Here is a 20,922-nt window from a genome sequence, read left to right as displayed (position 1 = left end):
AAGTTATGTAAGAACAGCAGCATCTTTTTCCTGCTATGCTCTTATCAAACATGAATGTTTTCCTCTCGTTTTTCCCCAAAGCCCACTCAAATGACTATACGCCTAATTGAATAATGACTTAATTGTTCCAAATTAGCTCTAATCAAATAAATGTTATACAACTATTTTTGTTTGTTTCTGTATAATTTGATACGATGCATCAGGTTTCTAGACTATAAAAAGAACATCTTGACCAACAGAAGCACAAAAATAGTTGCAAAGTTGTAATGTTTTCTCTAAAAACTGGGATTAGTTTGGGAGAAAGTGCTAATTTAAAAAAAATGAATGGCTGTCGCGGAGATTATTAATATTGTTGACACTAATACCCAAATGATGGTCATGATTGTTGTGACTTGCGCAAATAAACCCGCTAGAGGACAGTTAGTGGTCTTACAACTTAAACCGTATCACTGATTTTCTCTGCTTGTAAAGAGAGGGAGGACGGGGAGGAGAGAGAGAGAATGAGAAACAGTGTTTGACAGAAAGGGGGCGCTCTGGGTCTTGAAATCCTGCAGCATCTGAGCGTCCTCTTGCAGTTGACAGGGAGCTGAAGGCGCACAGCACACAGGAGCCCCGCTGGTTGAAAGGTTTCAGGTCCGACTCTCCCAGCACTTCCAGTTCATTAAGTCTGCCGCTCTGGATGAACCTTGAGCGGACTGGTACGGCCGTGATCAGAGGCAAGAGAACTGATGGCCCGGACGCGCTGTTTTTAAAAATATTCACCTTTATAGGTGTGTAGATATTTCTTTTACAACTTGTTCTTGTTGAATTAATTATTTGATGCGCGCATTCTGGTTATCTTATAATAACTCTTGAGGGCTTTCTTTTTTTTCTTCTTCTTCTTTTTTTTGCGTTAGAATGAAACCTGTCGCCCACGTAAGTGCAACTTCTGAAATGAGCCGATAGACCTTAGTTGTGGTTCCTAATATTTACTTTGCAGCATAGATTTTAGTCTTAAAATCAATCAGGGTTTGATAATGAGATGTGAATATTTGTCTGCCATGATATCCAAGGAGATTTGCATGGATTCAGATTGTAATTTATTGTTTTATTACCTACATCTCCTTTCATGCTCTATTATGTCTCTTCGCATCTTTTTGGGTGATTTGTTGCACTTTATCTGTTGGAATTTATTTTTCATAAATAATTTCATATTCAAGGATTAACTGAGTTGATTGTATTTTATTATAATTATTGATATGCAGATTTTCCTAGTTTACATTTTAAAAGTGTTAGTTGTGTTTTTCTACTCTTGGAATTTGCTAAACAGAGTTTTGCAAGTTTACAAAAATTGTGTCAATAATAATATCAAAACTTGCTCCTTGTTTTGTGCGTGTGTGTGGATTTTGATGATCGCTGCTTGCACAGGGTAGTCATCACCCACCTTTTCTTTCAGTTCCCTTCTTCTAACCCACACATGTGGTTCTGCAGGCACAGGTTCGGAAGAGCGCGCCCAGCCGAGCTCGGAGCCCCGGCGATCGGATCCCTCCTGTGCCACGTCCGCCGAGTCCTCCCCGCTCCAGGAGCCCTGCCCCGGCCGCAGCCACGACACCCCTAAACCCCGGACACCCAGCAACATTCAGCGCGAAGCTCTTTCACCAGGTATACAACTGAGACCTGTCTTTCTTTCTATTTTTCTTTCTTTCTTTCTTTCTTTCTTTCTTTCTTTCTTTCTTTCTTTCTTTCTTTCTTTCTTTCTTTCTTCCTTTCTCTCTTTCTTTCTTTCTTTCTTTCTCTTTCTTTTTCTTTCTCTCTCTCAGTTGATGCTTTCTGCAGTGACAGCTCTCTCTCTCTCTCTCTCTCTCTCTCTCTCTGCGCCCTTTTTTGCGGTGTGTTTGATGGCAGATAGTGAATTTCATATGTCAGAAGCTACATCATAATTTAAATCTGAATTTAATCAAGCGTGGGTAATTTCTCCAGGTTTTTTCCCGTTCAAATAAAAGAATTAAGAGTTGTATGATTTGTGGGTATGTGTGTGCGCGTAGGAGTGTTGGTGTCAGTGACATTTCAGTCATTAAGATAAGAGATTGGTGCTGGGTGGGGTGTTTCAGTATTCTTTTGAGAACCTCACACACTTTCGTTTCAGTTCTTCACAATGAGCCCCTCAAACTGAAGGCTTTGTCATGTAAATGCATCTGTCTGCTTTTTGTGCATCTTCACAACATATCTGTAACTTTATTCTTCATGTGTGTAAAGAGGCCTCTGAATTTTAATTTTAAATTTTTTATTTTTTTGACAGTATTAAGAAAGAAAAAATGCTTTCTAATTGATGTGTGCAACTTCATGTTTTTATTTGTTAGATCTATGGCATTCTGACAATGAACAGGCGCGCTCAGTTATTGGAACAGCTGCAGTTTGTCCAGTTGAAATGCACATCTCGAGGTTAGAGACTGTTTCCCTTTGCCTCACTGTACGCTGCACCCCTCTTTTGTCTGACTCTGCTTGGGTTGTCTGTCCTTTTGCTTGCATACACACACGCACACACACACACACACACACGGTTGTATTTTATGAAGTGTAGGGAGATTTTAATGTTGGTGCTGGAGTCTACGGAAAACCAAAATTTCACCTGTGAAAAAAATCTTACATGTCTGGAGGAGGATCTGAATCTGTGAAGCTGGGTGTGTGTTGGCGAGGGTTGAGACTTGACAAGAAGTGGTTCTACAGGTTCTCCTCAGGATGAGGGCACATGTTATTAGCACAATGAGCTCACACAGATACTTGTTGACATCCCGGACATCAATGGTGGAGAGTAACAAAAAAAAAAATGTGTGCATGCTTTTATTTAAAAAAATAATAATAATAATTGCTCCTCAAAAGCATTAGCTACTAATCTGACTCACAGAGACCAACGTGAAAATGTTTCATCTTTAATATTTCTCACTTCTTCTTGAGCTCACCTGAGGCAAAGTCAGCCTCGACAAACCTTTAAACTTAAACTCTTCTGACAGCCTAATGAGCTGCTGCGAGGTGTGTCAGGACATGGCAGGTGCTGGGAGTCTTTTACACACACTTGCACTCACACTAATACTTAACTGGGGTTTGACCTACTGACACAGCACAGCCTCAAACTTTACCGCCGCACTCTCCTCTCATCCTCTTCCTCTGATGCAGTAGAAAGAAATAAAACTATTTAGGTTTTGCACTGAAAGGCCCCATGACGCCCTTATTGCTCCATGCGTGTTTTTCCACGTGGGTTGTGGAGATGGTCACTCGTAGCGTAGAAAAAAAAAAAAGATGACGTCAAGGACACGTAGGCATAGAGCTTGACTCATATCCTGAATATATGTTTAAAAAAAAAAGCCTGTTTTATTGGTTTATAGGCTTGCCTTAGCGCTTTGTGTGTAGATACCTCAATGACTTAAGATAAGAACTGTTTTAAAAAGAAATGTAAAATAATGCTAAATATTCGAATTCTTATTTTTAATATAAAATGTTAAGTAAATAAATACATTTGTAGATTATTCTTGATTAATCGGCAGAACCCGTGGTAACGCTCCAGGTATATTTTAATTGCGCCAGAGCTTCTCAATGTGTCACTGTCTGCCGTCAGCAGTTTATATGAGCATTTACGACCGCAAATTTAAACACGCCGGCTGCTTTCAGAGTGTCTTATTATACTTTCTGTGACCGCACCTGATAAGAAGAAACAGTGTTTTTAATGAAGTTACCGGACTTTCAGTTTTGCTGCAAATAAAGTTAATTGGCTTTAATTCCCTCAGACCGAGTCGAAGTAAGGATACCGCTTGGATAGACTGGCAAAGGGGGTTTGGTTAGCGCCCTCAGACCTGCATGTCCCGTGCCTAACTGGATGAAAGTGTGACGCGCAGGGAACCGTGGTGATTACGGCAGAAGTGCGTGCATGCTGGGCGTCAATTGGGAGCAGCCGACGTGTTGACAAAGGAGCAAACGCAACAAGCCTCCGGCTGAGTTGGCATTGAGTACTGACAAGACGGAAAATGAACACTGAAAACTACGTCTTTTGATTTGAAAAAAAAAAAAAAAAGGTTGCTGGGCCATAGGCATCCTTGCAGAGCGTTCAGTTGAAATCAAAAGCAAATAGAAATTACTTCTTAAGTTTTACACTATTTATAGATACAAGACATTGCGATTTGTCAAACTGTCCTGAATTATTCAGCGTGTGAGCAGTGGAATTGAATAATTGACATTGATTTGATGGCGGCGCCTTTATTAAAGCCACAAGAACAGATTCCACATTCCGTGACTGAAAGCAATGCTGCGCTGTGGGACCTGGAAATGACGTCACTCCGGGGCTGAGCGCGTCCTAGTGTCGCGTTCCATTTGTTTTAAGATTTGAGAATGACGTCACGTCAGAGTTGAACTACAAAACACGCAGGGTTTGCTTACAGTTTCTGTGCCAGCTGGGATTAGCAGTACAAGACAACAGCAACTAAAGAAACGTGTTTACAAATGGATGCTTTAAGGTAGCCTGCTAATGTGTGCCACTGGTTTAAGAACGTCCAAACAATCATAAGAGTTAATTAAAAAAAAAAAGACTACATTTCATAAGTGTGGCAGCCATATTGGATGGGTTCCCTTACAACCTCCAACTTTGCCAGCAGGAATTTCACACCAAAGCTCCAAATCAGAAAGTCAGCAGCAACTTTTTTGGTGCCAACTAGCATTAGCAATATCAGACAACAACAAGTGTTTTTCTCCAGATCTGTTCAAAAGCAAAAGGAACATGTTCACAAGAATGTTTCTCAGCACTCCTTGTGCCACTGGTTGAATGAGATACAAGGTGTACACTTTACATTTTATACTCTCTGCAGCCATATGAGACATGCAGTCTGTGAGCTCTGAGGTTTCCCAGTTGGGTAAATTAGAGGGATTTTGAGTTCTTTCTGTACTTCCAACTAGAATCGTGGAAAATTTGACTTGAGCGTTCAAAAACTACTAATTTGAATAACGAGCTGAACTTGATGCACTGTTTGATACCTAGAATAAGTTGGATTATGTGATTTAATTGAAATAACTTTTTTTTTTTTTTTGGATAACATTGGTTATGAAATAAACTGAATTGAATTGGGGAATAAAAATACCATCAGGGATTGACAAACATCTTTGGCCAGCTATCACACTGATTTATGAAAAAATTATTTGAATCAAACTTAATACCTTTAATTTTTTTTAACAAGTTTTTTTTTTTATTGGCTATTTTCTTGTATAAAAAATTGAACATTTAACATGATACTTTTTACATTTCAGAGTTTGTTTCCCAGTTTCCCAAACTGAACAGTGCAACATGCGTGCTATTCAATTTAATTCAATTCAAAAATCCTTTGTTGATCTGAAAGGGAAATAAAATGTTCAAATTCTTCAAAGAGTTATTGTAGATAGTGATGGCAGTAACTCTAATATCAATAGATATGAATATCAACAGAATCACACGGCGCCCTGTAGAGTGGCAGTGATAAATGTGATGACCAACCCAGGTTTAAAAGGTGGTCTGTTTTTGTGACAGCAGCTGAATTAAATCAGAGGATAACTCAAGACACACCGGCTGGCGTCTGCCTCAGTTAGGGGAAATATCAGAGTATGTTTTTGTCTGTGTTTATCACTGTATCTATGTGTGTGAATGTGTGTGTGGGAAGTCTCCAACACCACCATAGGGTTCCATTATTATTTAATGTTATCTCATCTGCTTTGCCATCTGACTAACCAGAGTGCGCTCACCCAACCCACACACACACACACACACACACACACACACACACACACATACACACACAGGACAAACACAAATAACTGGATCTGAATCTTGCTGCTTCTTCCCCCTTCCTTACCTGACTAACCGCGCGGACCAAATCACTTAGGTTTGAAGTTGCGCCTGTTGGGGCTTCACATATTCCTGCTGAGTAATTGTTCATCACAAGTGCAAGGAGTGTAAAAGCATGACACAAAGTGAATGGCACTGCGTGGCAGAAATTAGGGACGGAAAATGGTGCAACCAGTTAAAAACTGCCTGTTCCAATAGAGCTGTGCAGAAGTTTTTAGTCACATTTTGATTGGTAGGCTGATGTGCACGAGCCTCTAATAGATTCTGCTTTTTCCTCTAGATTTATCGTAGCATCTGTCTCAAAATCCCACCCTTGTGTTGCATATCTATTTAACAATTGTTGCTATAGGCTTCTACTGTACTCCACTAACACAATAATATGCTTTTTGAATAAAAATCCCGTGACTGAGTTGTGTCGTGTAGCTCTGACCCGTCTGTATGCCCTTTGCCCCCCCGCAGACATGCCCTGTGTGCAGGCTCAGTACGGGCCGGCCCCTCCAGGCTCCGCTTACTCCGGCCAGTCCTTCGGCTACCAGGGTGACAGCTACGGCTCTGACCTTATGACCCCGGACTACACCAAGCTGGACCTGGGTGGGGGTGAGATCTCTGCCGCTGCCACCACCTCCCTCCCGAGCTTCAACGTCTTTGTGGAGGGCAGCTACGAGCCCAAGTCCTCCTGCCTGTACCAGATGCCCCCCCACAGGCCTACCATCAAGAAGGAGGAGGAGAGTTACCCAACTGCCCCACCCATGGAGGCCATGACCTCCACCACCATGTACTTTAAGCAGTCCCCTCCATCCACCCCCACCACCCCGTCCATGACACAGCAGCCTGGGACCTCCTTCATGTGGGACGAACACTCCTTGGGCCCCCAGTCTCACCCTCACTCCATGGGCTCGGGCCTCGAGTCGGGACCCCTCAAGTCCCCTCGCTTTTCGCACTTTTACCAGCACTCCCCGCCTCACAGCGGCGGCAGCGTTGGCGGCTACGAGAGCCTCGGAGGGGGGCTAGTTCGCACCTCGTCCTCTTCATCCTCATCTTCTTCGTCAGTGTCCCACCCGCACGGCCAGCACCTGGAGCAGCCCATGTACCAGCTGCACCGCGGGGCCGGGGGCAGCAGCCTCGCCTTCCGCTCCCTGGCTCTGGGACCGTGTGGCCCCCTGCTAGGGGACAGCCTGCCCTCGCCGCCCCCTCGGGGCCCACAGGGAGAGGGGACCTGCGCGGTGTGTGGGGACAACGCAGCATGCCAGCACTACGGCGTACGCACCTGCGAGGGCTGCAAGGGCTTCTTCAAGGTAAAAACTCTCTAAAGTTTTAAAATAAAGCCTGTTATTTGGGACAGTATGTCATGGATGTGAGAATGCATCACTGCTTGGTTTATTTATGAAGAACATTTAAAAACAGCCAAAGTGAGTCACTGCCGTGATAAAACAGGTAAATAACAAAACAATAAGGCCAAATTAAAAGCTATGATAAAGATACATGAAAGTCTCATTCTCAGATGGAGTTAAAAGCGAATATAAAAACCAGAGTTTCGAGTATAAAATTAAGATTCTACATGAGTTGATGATATAAACATATATATCTCAGCATGACTGGCACCATGCAGGAACAAGTTAGTTAGTTTATTTATGTATTTCAAACATATTCACATTACAATGACATATATTTAGATAACTATTTGTGTGAAATGGAGGTAAGAAAAGTATGAACTTATTTGACCTTGCTTTGTTTCTTTTATGTCTTTTTTTTCACATTTTACACAAAACTAACTAAATCAACTGATTTACCTTCCTAAAAGGCATTGGTGGAGCTGCTTTAATTGTTATTGCACTAATTGTTTTTATAAATTGGAATTTTTTTTAAAAAAAATAAATTTTTTTAGGGGTTTTTTTTTTTTTTTTTAAGAAAAGCAAAAGTGCAGCAGCTGTCTTGCAGCCAGCTGACAGGCAGTGTGTAACAACAGCAGGGGAGGAGGCAGCATGTATAAAAAATATTACTTTAAATGAAGGGATAACACGACAGAAAATGTGTAATCCACTTAGCTTTTCTGTGTTTTGAATTGTTCTCTTTCTCATTATCCTCTCCTGTTGCCAACGTCTTTGACCCGATCCCACCAAACGCGCGCAGTCACCTCCTCCAAACTTACATCAAACTGACGTGTTTCTCTTGAAACTATTTTCTTGCTCTTGCCTTGCTCCCACTCTTACACCTTCCTCTCCGCTCTCTAAATCATCCTCACAGTCATAGTGAAAGCTCAGCACACCCACGGGGGGTCATCTCTCCCAGCAACCAAGTGGGCAAAGTGTCTGCATTTACCCAGGAGTGTGTGTTGGCTTGTCTTATTTGAGAACACAGGCTGATAACAGCCCTTATTCTCTGTCTGAAACACAGCGCAGCGAGTGTGCAGCGGAAAAAGGTCTCCTCCTTGAAATCAAAGTTTCCTTTCTGCTTGTTAGTATTGCAGCAGTGAAATTGACCACATTTCACTGACACAATACCACGTCCAACATGAGTCAGGTTGAAATTCGGGCTCCGCAAATGATTCAGTCGTGCGCTTTTCATTCTGGCTGCCACACATCACATATCACCGCACACGTGCTAATGCAAGATACGGTTTCAAGTCCAACGCGCAAGTCATAAAAATGCAACAGACTTTACATTTTTCTACTGAGTGCAAGATGTTTTTTTGTTATTTTTTTTAAATAAGTGAGTAGCACAAGAACTCCAAGCAGAAAGACATTAAATTCAGGTAGTGTAATTCTCTTGCACTATTCGTAATTTTAATTTATATATCTCTGCATTAAAAAAAAAAATCCCAGCACACTTTGTTAGGGCTTTCTGCAGGAGCAAAAATGAAGTGGCAGCAAGTCAGAGGGTGCAGAGGTAATTGAATAATGCCTCTGGTAGGTGGAAATGAATTATCCTTCTTTTCAATTAGGTTGACAATTTGTTTTTATTTAGTAATTAATGAAAACAGTGTCTGATGGCAGCAGGCTGCAGGCTGTGTGTCAGTGTCTGTGTGTGTGCTTGTTACAGAACTCAGCAGCCACAGAGTCTGTGCTTCCTCTACACACACACATGCAGATGCAAACATGCGCAAGCGACACATGCATGCAACCACATTTAAAGAAAAACATATATGTTAAAATTCCTTTGTTCACTTTGTAGATTGTAGCACAAATAAGGAAAACCACCTGTTTTGCTTCATATGCAAGAAAAACAGGAGGTTTTCATATACAGTATATATACACTGTATATAAATATATATGTATTTTTTTTACATATTTTTATGCACATTACCTCCATTATTGTGATGGTTTTATTGTCCCCTGAAATACTTCCCTGATTATATTTAATTATCTCCGAGTAGTTATGACACATTAATCCACAGAACAGGGTAGCTGTAAATTATTGCTAGTTTATTAATGCAATTTGAAGCACATTTCCTCATGAATTAATTTCAGATGTTAAACAACTTTTTCTGTCCCTCATTCTATTATTTTTGGCTGAATAATGTGTGCCATTCACTATGTGTGTGTGTGTCTGTGTGCGTGTGTGTGTGTGTGTGTGTGTGTGTGTGTGTGTGTGTGTGTGTGTGTGTGTGTGTCTGTTGTTTTTTTTCAGTAATGAAGTGAATCTATTCAGCTTGTATTTTAAAAATTTGACTCCATCTCACCTGCTTTTATAATGCATTTTGTTGCACGGAGCAGAGCATTAAAAATATGTGTTTTTATGCACACCAGTGCTGCTCTGCTCATCAGCTGAGCTTGGTGCACAGAAATGTTAAGTTCCATCTTTTGGAAAGGAAGTTAGTTATACCCAGTTATGTGGCAGAATTGTGACAAAGCAGCTGTGAAAAGTGTATTTTTAAATGCATAAATGGGAAATACAAGTTAGTCAAAATGCACAGGAAAAGGCTGCTGTTGTGTAAGCTTAGGTCAACATTGTTTGTTCGTCCACAAAGAAATTGACGAGAATTTAAGTTGAGAGGGGCACACAAAAAAAGCCCCTACAGGGGCTTTAATTTAAACCAAATATGTTACATGTCAAGAATCTGCCTCTGCTTGCTCCATCAAGGCCCCACAACACCCACAGTGTGCCTTTTTTTGACATTTGTGCTCATTTGAGAGGTTGATTTTTCACCTGAACCCTTTTCAGCTTGAAGCGGGTTTAGTGCCCAGAGACATTTTGATTCAGTCTGTGAATTCACCAGAACTTAGTTGGAATTTGAGTTAAACATGGCAGATTGAAATTAAACTACAGTATACATCGCATAAATGAAAAACAGAGTCATGGTCAACCCTAGCTTGAATGAGGCTCTGAGCAAAATTTGATTTGTGAGCCCAGATAAGAGCCCCCACAGATTCACCCTCTTTGTTTTCATGCACACTCTGCATTGAAAGTTAACTAGAGAGCTAACAAGTACTTTCTTACATTGACAGTTTGTCACTCACCATAGAGAGTATTTATTGAATAAATCTAAAGATAGAAGCTGTAAATTGGTTAAATTGTAGAAGTTCTCTAAAATTAGGACTTTTTTCTCCTCTTTTCTTCTTTATTTGTGCAGCACTTTAATGCAGACTAAGTAGAGTCTGTACTGGCAGCCACATTTAATTAGTTGTGCTTGGGTTTACATGTTTTTTTTTTCAGGTACTTGTAGAGACTTTTTGTCTGACACCTGCAGTGTGCATAAATTGTGACTCAAGCGACATACAATATGAAACTAAAGCGGCAGCATAAATTACGTCCCACCTAACGTTGCTGTTAATCCGGTCACAGGTTGTGAACTTGTCCCCAGAATTTAAATGTTAAATAATTTAACTAAATAGTTTGTTTTTTTTTCCTGCTCTGTTGAAAACTATGGAAGAAATTTAAAAGTTTGTTCATTCTTGATAAAGTTGAAAACAAACAACAAAACAAATTCTGCAATTTAGAGGTTATGGGCTCTTGAGGGCCCCCTACTGGCCTGGTGGGCATTAACCTGCAGTTTATATCACTAAAGCGTGGATTATAGGAAACAAGAAAAAACATTGCAGTCTTATATATACTGATCTCTTAATGAATTAACACCTGTGTTACAAGATGTTAATTCATTGAGATTTTATTTGATCACTGAAAACTCAAGATTTTCTTGGAAGTAGCAGTAAATTAAACATAGCAGACTATTGTCAAACAGCCAGACTTAACTCAGCCTTTACAAACCTCTTTAAATCTGTAGCTTTCAATCCACTGCAGGGAAACAAATCAAATCCACACATATCTTAAGTCTAGCAGCACTGGATCTCAGTGACCTCTCCTGTAGAGAGCAGCAACAGCAGTAATACTATGAGTGCATCCCACAGCCTTTCTCCTCGGTGTTCAGGAGGTTTCAGTGAGTGATGGATATGAATCAAAATACGCTGATGTCACACCATCTTACCAGAGGTCAAGTAACAGGAAAGTAGTTAATAGCTACTGGAAGGCTGAACATTCAGTACTTTTTTTATTATTATTATTATTTTTAACAGAAACAAAACAACTCTTGCCTATATTCCAAGGCAAGAGTACCAAAATAATAAATATGTATGCAATAAAAATATGCATGACACTCTCAAGCCCCACCTCCAGCCCCGTTTCGGTGGCGCCACTGTTTTTCTCGCTGACCCTGCGGTAGACCTGTTAAAGGTGTGAACCCATGTTGACATGCCTGCGTCACCCCGGCCGCTCTTCCTCTTCTGACTAAGCGGATGCTGATTTCCCTATAAACTCTGTTAATAGCCATAACTACCTTATCCCCGGCGCGCACGGGTCAGCGGCCATTGAGGCGCAGGGAGCGTAATCCGCCGTGGTGCCATGGCGACCGCTCTCATCCGGCCCTGGCGCCTCCTTTGATGCGTCGGCTCCGCAGCCGCGCGCAGCCCGCAGTGTAATTGGTGTGTGATTGGTCTCTCTGGGGACGCGGGCATGTGTGGCGCGAGGGTCTCCTAATTGGATTTATTTGTTTTGATACATTCTAGAGGCGTTTAAAAGAAGAATGAGAGGCGGCGGCACTTTCCGTGTGTTCCGTTTGTTTAATTTACGGCTTGTTCTAGAGGCACAGCTTGACGACGTGTAAAATGTAAACAGTCTGCAAATAAAAGCATTTACACTTAACAAGCGCCTCTGCGATCATGTGAAGTCAGGAATTACCACAGGGGATGTTTTGAGTGTCTTTGGTAATTGCTTGATGCCTGTACTAAACACATGTGTGCGTTTAACATCAAAATGAAGAAAAGAGTTAAGCTCTCGGTAGAAATGAGGGCTGTTCTTCATAGGCAGGTATGCTGATGATCGGGGCTGGTCTGATCCTGCCCTCTTTTTTTTTCCCTCAATGGAACCTCTTTGCTCTATCATATCTGCACCTTAGGCCAAAGAAAAAAGAAAGGAAAAAAAAACTCAAAAGGGGTTTAATGAGTTTTAATCCCATGTGTCAAAGACTTCTGTAAAGATCCCCCCCTGAAGGTTTTACTGAAAGTTAACAATCTCATGTTGCTTTGTGGCTTGTTTGCACCAACAAATAATTACTGAGCACTTTAAACACTTTAAACAAAAGTGCTTCAAATTGTCACTCTGCTCTGTAAAAATCTAAATGGAAAAACAGTCAGTAAACTTGGCTTTCTCACTCCACCTCCACCATCCTTTGTTTGAGGTAATAATAAAAAAAAGGACTGAATGTCCAACCTTCCAGCTACTATTAACTACTTTGCTATTACTTGCACCTCTGCTAAGAGGGTGTGACATCAGCCTACCCATCAGTGTAAGTATTGCTGCAAAGTCTTCAATAACTATTACCAAACTGTGAAAACTTAAGGCGCTCACACCGGACATGAAATAAGCCTCAGAAAGCTGCCGCTCTGTAAAACTAAAGCGCCCTGGGCGGGGAGCCACATACCTAATATCAGAAACGACCACCTGTCCCGCTGGCGCATGTTGGATGTCTTCTCAGATATTATAAATGGCCTTTGATTCATGAAAACTCCGGGTTCATTCGGTCCTCCCATGTGGCTGTTTTTGGTTTTCATTTTAATAAGGTCAGCAATAGCAGCGCGGGACACGCAGCAGAGGAGAAAACAGCACCCACGGGGCCCACTGAGAAAAGCGCGAAGCTATGCGCGTGGCTCCGAAAAGGTGCCACGAGCTGACCCGGGAGCCTTCACAGACAATCTGATCACGCAGGCTCCCCCCCGCGCGCACCCTCCCAACCTCATCTCGCGGGACCTGGATCCTTAGCGCCACGCGCTCCGGCCCCCCATTGTCAGCTCCGGCTGTAATAAAATTATCCCTGCTGCAGGCGAGGCTTGTTGGAAAATTAATTTTATCTAATTATACTGATGTCACCGTCGCCTTTCAGCGCGTAATTAAAATCTGACCTGCGAGCTTCTGCTTCCTGCTCTTCGATAGGGGAGGAAAAATTGAATTAAACAAATCGAATATTAGGTGCTGATTGTGTTTGGAGGCTGATCATCGGCATGTCTTGTTTTGTTTTATTTATTTATTTATTTTTTATTGTTATTCCAGCGCACCGTGCAGAAAAACGCCAAGTATGTGTGTCTGGCCAGCAAGAACTGTCCTGTGGACAAAAGGAGACGCAACCGCTGCCAGTACTGCCGCTTTCAGAAGTGCCTAAGCGTGGGCATGGTGAAAGAAGGTAAGGAGCATCCCACATGAAAGAAAGTGCTTACATAAAACATTATCCTGATTTCTAAAGTATTCGCAGCTTTCTTTCCCCCAGTTTTCAGTGGGTTTTAATGGGATTTTATGTGGTAGACCAACAAAGTGGTGCATGATTGTAAGATGGATACGTGGTTTTGAGATTAATTCCTGTTTAAAATCTGAAAAGTGTGGCGTGCATTTGCATTTACCCCTGCTGAGTTGGTGCTTTGTAGCTGCTAGTTTTTTCAGGATATTGGACAGAAAGCATCTGTGAGCATAAATATTTAGTCTTTTCCCAGATTTTCAATTGGATTTAGGTCTGCACTTTGTCTAGGCCATTCTCACAAGAATAGGCTTTGATTATATCAGCTTCCCTTATCCTGTGCAAGAAAAAGTATCCCTGCTAGGGTAAGGATAACATTCTGCTTCATGGTTCACCGTGAGGATGGGGATGTTGTGTTTTGCATGTTGCCCAAAAAGTAAATTTCTGGTCAGGAGTGCATTCTTCCGCATCCTTGACAAATAGCATCAAGTAAACTTTCTCATGGTTTTCTTCTTTACCACAAAGTCCAGATTTAACTGGTCCACTGATAGTTGTCGTGGCGACAGATTCTCCATCCTGAGCTGTGGATGTGATTCTGTTTGTTCACAAAACCTTCGAGGCCTTCGCAAAAGATCTGAATTAACTGAGTTGCTTTGTCACATAAAATCCCAAGAAAATTTATTAAAGTTTGTGTTTAAATTGTCACAAAATTTGAAAAATGTTCAACATATGTAACGATTTTTGCGATTTTTCTGATTTTTCCCTTCTGCTGGTGTTCAGGAGGCCAGTAATGACCCAAACCACACATATTCATGCTGTGGACAAAATGCAACTGTACAAAACAAACCACAACAGCGTTAAGGCTGGCCATCAGAATCACACATCCTTTCTGTTTTTCTTTGTGCTGCGTTTTTCTCATGTGAAAAATCGGTGTGACACTCATACTGTCCTCGTTCCCCTGAGGTTTCTCACCTGTCTCACACGTCCTGTAATACCCCCACCCACATACACACAGCACATCGATGCAAATACACCCAGAGCGCTCATATTCCCCTGCCACGCTAATGCATGTGCCAGCAGAGCAGCTCCACTGCCACCTGCTGGCCTGCTGCGTGGGAAAGGTGGGAACGCTGGACAGCTCCTGACGAGATCGGGTCACTAAGTTGGAGGGGGGGAAAAAAAAAATAAAAATCTAATTTGCTGCTCGTCTTTCTCTGCTTCACAGTGGTCCGTACTGACAGCTTGAAGGGCCGCAGAGGACGGCTGCCCTCCAAACCAAAGAGCCCCCTGCAGACAGAGGCGTCCCCGCCGTCGCCCCCGCTCAGCCTGCTCTCTGCTCTGCTCAGGGCTTACTCCCACTGCACACCGCGAGACCTTGACTACAGCCAGGTGCCCCCTCCCAGCCGCCCCCGTCGATCGGAAAAGCTCAGTCTGGTTCGCGCCGGCTCTTGTTTTACAACTTCTTCCCTCTCTCTGCATCCGAACAGTTCAGCGCCGCCGACCCTCCGTCCTCCACCTCAGACGCGGAGCACATCCAGCTCTTCTACAGGCTGCTCACCATCTCCATGGAGACCACCAGGTGCTGGGCCGAGCGGCTGCCGGGCTTCACCGAACTCCAGCGCGACGATCAGAACCTGCTCATAGACTCGGCCTTTTTGGAGCTGTTTGTCCTGCGACTCGCATACAGGTAAGACAAGATGTATGTGTTTTTTGTCTTGTGTTTCTTTTTCCAATCTTACATCATTTCATGAACATAATGGATCGCAGTGTGTAAATGTGCTTGCAAAGCCGGTGCGCCGCTGTGTTGGTGTATCTCCAGAGTAGGAGGAGTGCAGCTGAGTAGTCACCATATGAAGCGAATTATGAATGGAGACTTTAGCTATGACAGCGGCTACACCCACAGAGTTCCTCTCCGCTCGTCTGATATCTGACGCACAGAGAGCCCTATGTGTGTGTGTGTGTTCTGCAGGCTAAAACTGTAAACGCTATGAACTAACAGCATTGATTCCATCGAAACGCTGGTCAGCTGAGAGGCTGGAGAGGCTTGCTGTGGGAGGAAATGCGTGTTGAGATCAGCTGACTGAAAGGAAAGAGCTGGATCACACAGCGTCTTTTAAAACCGCTCAGACTGCTGGAATTTTTTTATCACCATTGGTAACATTATAACCAAAAACGTCAATGAGTTTTTGGAGGATTTTATGCTGTAGATCAACTGGAGGAGCTGTACAGATCCACAGCTCAGGTGGGAGGACCTGTTGACAAGATAATTATAGGGGGGATCCAAACATCTGGCCTTTGTTGAAGAATAAAGAAAGGTTCTTGTTGAAATAAAAAAAGGCACATGACGTCCCCCCTGTTTGCGACAAACTGTGTAGACAAGATAGCAAACTAGTATTTTCGTCTTGTTTCTTGTGTAAATAAATCACTACACTCGAAATGAGACAAAACTAACCTACAAGTTATTTCTGAGCAAGACATAGGAGCTTGTTTTAGGTCAATAATTCCTTAATATTGATGAAAAAGTGCTAGTCCCACCTTATTTCACTTTAGTACTTTTGCATCAGTATTAAGGAATTATTGACTTAAACAAGCCCCTATTTCTCACTGAAAAAACACTTTTGAGTTAATTTTGTTTTATTTCAAATGCACTAAGATAGTTGAACTGGAAACTAGAAACACATACTTGGTGTTTTTGCAGAGTGGGGAAGAAAGTGATTTGGTCAGAAGAGACCAAAATTGACCCATAAGCAGAACATTGAGTGTGAAGGAAGTCTACCACTTCCATCCTCACCTTTAAAATCTGCGATGGCAGCATCATGATGGAGGGATGCTTTTCTAGATCCACCTTCCAACTAAAAAACTGTGTTAAACATACAACCAGAGATACGATAGATCAGGGCCGTCAAACTCATTTTCATTTTGGGTCAAATTAAGATCATGAATGTCCTCAAAGGACTTTTTGTGTCAGAAAACTCTGATAAAACTTCCCATTAATCTGTTAGTATATGAATAAATAACCACCTCTGCAACTGATGAGTACTTCTTGTACAAGTGTCTTTTCACATTGAGTTAATTTTGCAGTGTATAAATAAAAACAGATCAGATTTGATCGATAGAATAACATTCAAGTACACAACTCTTATCTTGAAGGTTGTTTTTATGTGGCCCTCTAGAGCCATGAGGGCCACATAAAAAGCTACGGTGTGACTTGAGTTTGAAACATGTGGCTTAGATCAAACAATGTTCATCTGTTAGAATGGCCCAGTCAAAGCCCAGTCCTAAATCCAAGTCAGATTATGTGGCAGATTTTGGAAGAGTCACAGATGCTTTTCATCCAGTTTGAAGAAGAAAATGCTGAAGTTTTAGTTTCTAGTTCCTTATAGAGAAATACCCAAAACAATTTGAAGCTGTACTTGCAGTGAAAGTTGGTTCTACTTTGTGACAGGAGGGAAAAATACAAGTGCAGCCAAATCTGGTGAAATCAAAAAAAAAAAAAAAAATACTCTGAAATATGTGATTGTGACGTGAAAAAAATGTGTTAAAAAAAAAAAAAGGTGCCAGGCGTGTGAATACCTTTGCAAAGTCAGAGTACACGCAGAAGCTGGCCCGACCCGTCTCGGCCTCGGCCTCAGCGTTATCCTGGGTTACCGGTCCGCTCCTGCAAGGCATGCTGCTGGTTAAATTTATGGGCGGGAGGAGGAGGAGGGGAGATGGCGCTACAAGCTCGTCCTTTTGTCTGAGCTGTCGTCTAGGGCAGAGGACCAACACAGTCAGGCAACACAGGCGCGCTTACTCAGACTCTGTGACGATGTCGAAGTTTCTCTCCTCCCGGTGGAGGTCCAGGTGCAGGGTGGGAAGAGGATGGGTGGTGGCATCACAGTCCCAGCAGGAGGGGTGACTCTGAGTCACGTCACAGGGCGGACACACGCGCACACATGCACACACACACACACGCATGCGCTTCTCATGTTCCTATCAGCCTAACTCCCACAACATAGAGGAAACCACACACAAATCTGGCCCTGTCTTACTTTCTGTGCTACACTGAGATCCCATCGCTTCAGCTCTGCTTGACCCCGTGCTGAACCAAAACGCTTTCCTGCACTGCGGCCCTCTACTCACAAGCGTGTGTCTGAACCCTGACTGCATGTGTGTGCGTGTGTGTGTGTGTTCAGCGTGCACAGAGCAAATTTGCTTCGCTCTTGTGGGATCCACATCGCTGTGATCCCCTCCGTCACCAAACAGTTTCTGTGGTTATTGGCTGATAACCATGGTGACAGCGTAGTCAGGGGGGAGTGGAATGTGTGGCAGACATCCAGCTGCGTGTGTGCGTGTTCGCAAGTGCGTGTGTGTGTGTGTGTGTGTGTGTGTGTAGGTGTGAGTGTGAGTGTGCATCTGCCCGGCTGCTTGTCTACCCGTCGGTGTAGTGCTGATCATGTGCTACTACCAGACGGAGGCCAAGCAGTGTTATGAAATGAAGCTGAGCATTTAGCTACGGGGCATCAACTTAATAATCAGATCAAAAAGAAAAACAGACTTCATTTTTTATTATTATTATTATTCTTAGCTTGTTTCCATTTGTCACTTGCTTGTCTGGTTTTAAAATGTTTTGGGAGTTTTTGGGGAAAAAAGAGCAAAAATACAGAATAATTACCTATCCAGTTTAGTTTTAGAAATCTTATTGTGCAGGATATTTTATCTTTTATGGGCTGCAGGGACTTAGAGGCAGCAGGTGTTGCAATTACATCATTGATCATCCCTGATCTTTAACAGCTTGGTCTCCAAGATCTGCACTAGCTGTGGACATAAAAGACAGCCTAGGATATAGAGTTTGAATGCATAGAAGTTAAAATGTAATCCCAGCATCCAGTCAGTTCTTTTGCAACTGTGATGTTGCACATAATGGTATTGCAATGCCAGTTGCAATCTAGTACATTTTGAATAACACAACAAGATTTTAACAAGTGGTGGTTATTTTTGTCTGTTTATTTGTTGGCCAAATTTGTCTGTCTTGTAAGTGAGGAAAGGTGTAGTTGCCAACTTTGCTGACCAGCAGTGTGCAGCAACAATTTGGAAAGGGGTAGAAGCGGGTCACTTTGTGCTCAATGCAGCGAGCGCAAAGTGAAACTTCGCTTTCTCCGGGATCACTTTTAAAATGCGATTTTGAAAGCGGCAACTTTTATAAAACATCAGCTTAACTTGATAACTGGCCGACGCTTAATTATGATCCAGACACGATAAAAGCAAAGAATGCAGGCGTTAGTCTTTCTGAGCACTCTGTATGTCAGAAACCACCAGGAGGAATGAAAGCTACGAAACGCTTTTCAAAGGTTCCTCTCAAGGTTTCTAATTGAAGTTTCCTGTTGAGAACTTTCATCTAGACTAGATGGTGTGAAGGGATGCAGTCAAAAACAAGCTCAAAGCTCCTCGTGTGGCATCTCTTGATACCTGTATTTATTTGTTGCTTGGCGACTGGCAACTTTCTGTAGAAAATGCACGCTGTTTTTAAAAAAAATGTAGAAAGAATATTATCACAGTGAGTGTAGGGAAAGGGGTAAAAGTGCCACGCTAACACAAATAAGCAATGTTTGGTAAAAACGTGAACGGTTTTTCACATGCTGTTTCTTGAATCCATACATCCATGCTTTGCAAAGCTTGCATAGTGAGAAAATGTTTTTTTTAATGCCCGTTTTAAATGTCTGGATTATGTGCATTGGGCTAAAACTTTGAGGGGGTAAAATCTTTTAATCTGTAGTGAGGATAATTAGACACAAATGTTGCTGCTTCTTAGTCTCATAACTTTTAAACCAATGTTTGCATAGACTGTAATTAGTGGCTTCCAGGTCTTTTCCTTAATCCTCATTTTTTTTCTTTCTATCTGCACAATTATTTGTTTTCCTCTCACTCTTTTTTTTTCTCCTCCAACCTCCCATCTGTCCTATGCGTCATTCATTGTTTGCTCCCCCCCTTTTCCCTGCTCTGCTGGATAGTTAAAAAAAAAAAAAAAAAAGCGGGATGTTGTGTGCCGTGAGTAAGTGATGGTTAAATGCATCCGAGAGGCCTTTTCATTTCCTCATTAAAGCTTTGTGTTTCCACTGCACTCCACAGCCTGGGAGCATTAAAGCTGTAACAGTTTACCTATCTGCACATTCACACACACACACACGCGCACACACACACACAGAGCAAGCAGGCCTCTGCCCTAACCCTTCACCCCACCCTGCCACAAGGAAATGCAAGAGTGGTTTTAAATGCTGTAATTTAAAAAACACACAAGCTTAATCAGCTTCATGCCTCCGTTTGATGTGTGTCTTGTTTCTGGCTTGCTGGTGTAATTGTTTCCTTCTCTGTATGTCTGAATGCATCAGGGGAAAATGCAGCATTTTTATGAAAAATTTCATTTTTTTTTTTTTTTTTAAATTTTCTGTCTCTCAGGTCTATGCTGTCAGAGGACAAGCTGGTGTTCTGCAACGGCTTGGTGCTGCACAGGTTCCAGTGCCTTCGCGGGTTTGGAGAGTGGCTGGACTCCATCCGGGATTTCTCTACCCACCTTCAGACCCTCAACCTCGATGCGTCTGCCTTCGCCTGCCTGTCTGCCCTCGTTCTGCTCACAGGTAACCAAAACCCCCGAGTCATCTGCAGGAAAAAATACATTAACTGTTACCTGACCCACACGACTTCCTGTCAGTCGCTCAGGATCTCGAAGTTTACGTTTAGTGATGTAACAAGTAAGGCATTTAGAAATCATTTTTTAATAGTCTCTCACCTTAAATGTGGTTTATATCTTGAACTCATCTGGACGTAAATCTGTGATAAAACATCTATATTTGCCATATGTCTGCAGTAAAAAGTAGGAGTTAGAGAGAGGAAAGTTTTTTGGGGGTTTTTCTTGAAGAAACAAAATAAACCTCATTCCCATTTTCATGATTGGTGGTGGCAACATCATACTCTGGGGCTACTTTTCTTCAGAACTGGACTTTTTCTCTTGGTGGATGAAATTAAAATGAAGACGAATAATAGATGGGGATTACATTTTTCTACATCACAGCGAGTCCAAGCACACATCCGAGTCAAAAACAAACCAGACTTGATGGAAAACCTGTGGGTTCAGCTGACGAAGGCTGTGGGCAAAATCTGATTGATATGGAGAACTTTACCAAAGTAATATTAGCAAGTTAAGAAGTGGGATGTTGATAGATTTCCAAAAACATAAACTTTTATGTGGAAATTTCATCACAAAGGTCTTTAATTAATTATTTTACACATATAAATACAGTTTATTATACCTTTTAATTGTACATACATTGTGCTAACAGATTTGTTCTTTTCAGTTAAACTGAAATATGAAATATATATATATATATAT

The 20,922-nt window shown here is 42.1% G+C and overlaps 1 protein-coding gene across 3 annotated transcripts in view; it reads left to right on the top strand.

Annotated features, from left to right (window-relative positions):
* The first annotated feature begins 570 nt into the window (after nt 1-570).
* Nucleotides 571-20,922, top strand: part of nr4a3 (nuclear receptor subfamily 4, group A, member 3) — a 27,475-nt gene continuing 7,123 nt past the window's right edge. The window contains exons 1-8 of one of the 3 annotated variants that reach the window (XM_015029986.1): nt 825-915; nt 1,471-1,641; nt 2,340-2,421; nt 6,299-7,134; nt 13,379-13,508; nt 14,782-14,945; nt 15,044-15,243; nt 19,992-20,170. In XM_015029986.1, the coding sequence (XP_014885472.1) occupies nt 898-915; nt 1,471-1,641; nt 2,340-2,421; nt 6,299-7,134; nt 13,379-13,508; nt 14,782-14,945; nt 15,044-15,243; nt 19,992-20,170 (1,780 nt within the window). In that variant the 5' untranslated portion in view covers nt 825-897. Of the gene's footprint in view, nt 771-824; nt 916-1,453; nt 1,642-2,339; nt 2,422-6,298; nt 7,135-13,378; nt 13,509-14,781; nt 14,946-15,043; nt 15,244-19,991; nt 20,171-20,922 lie in introns of those variants that run through there. The other 2 variants (XM_015029994.1, XM_015029977.1) reach the window with 2 other exon arrangements.

This window comes from Poecilia latipinna, unplaced genomic scaffold, assembly GCF_001443285.1.
Source record: "Poecilia latipinna isolate Pla-1442-1.1 unplaced genomic scaffold, P_latipinna-1.0 Scaffold11, whole genome shotgun sequence".
In the NCBI taxonomy this organism is placed as follows: domain Eukaryota; kingdom Metazoa; phylum Chordata; class Actinopteri; order Cyprinodontiformes; family Poeciliidae; genus Poecilia; species Poecilia latipinna.
The sequence above is the reverse complement of the archived record's forward strand: the minus strand, read 5'-3'. Positions and strand labels throughout refer to the sequence as shown.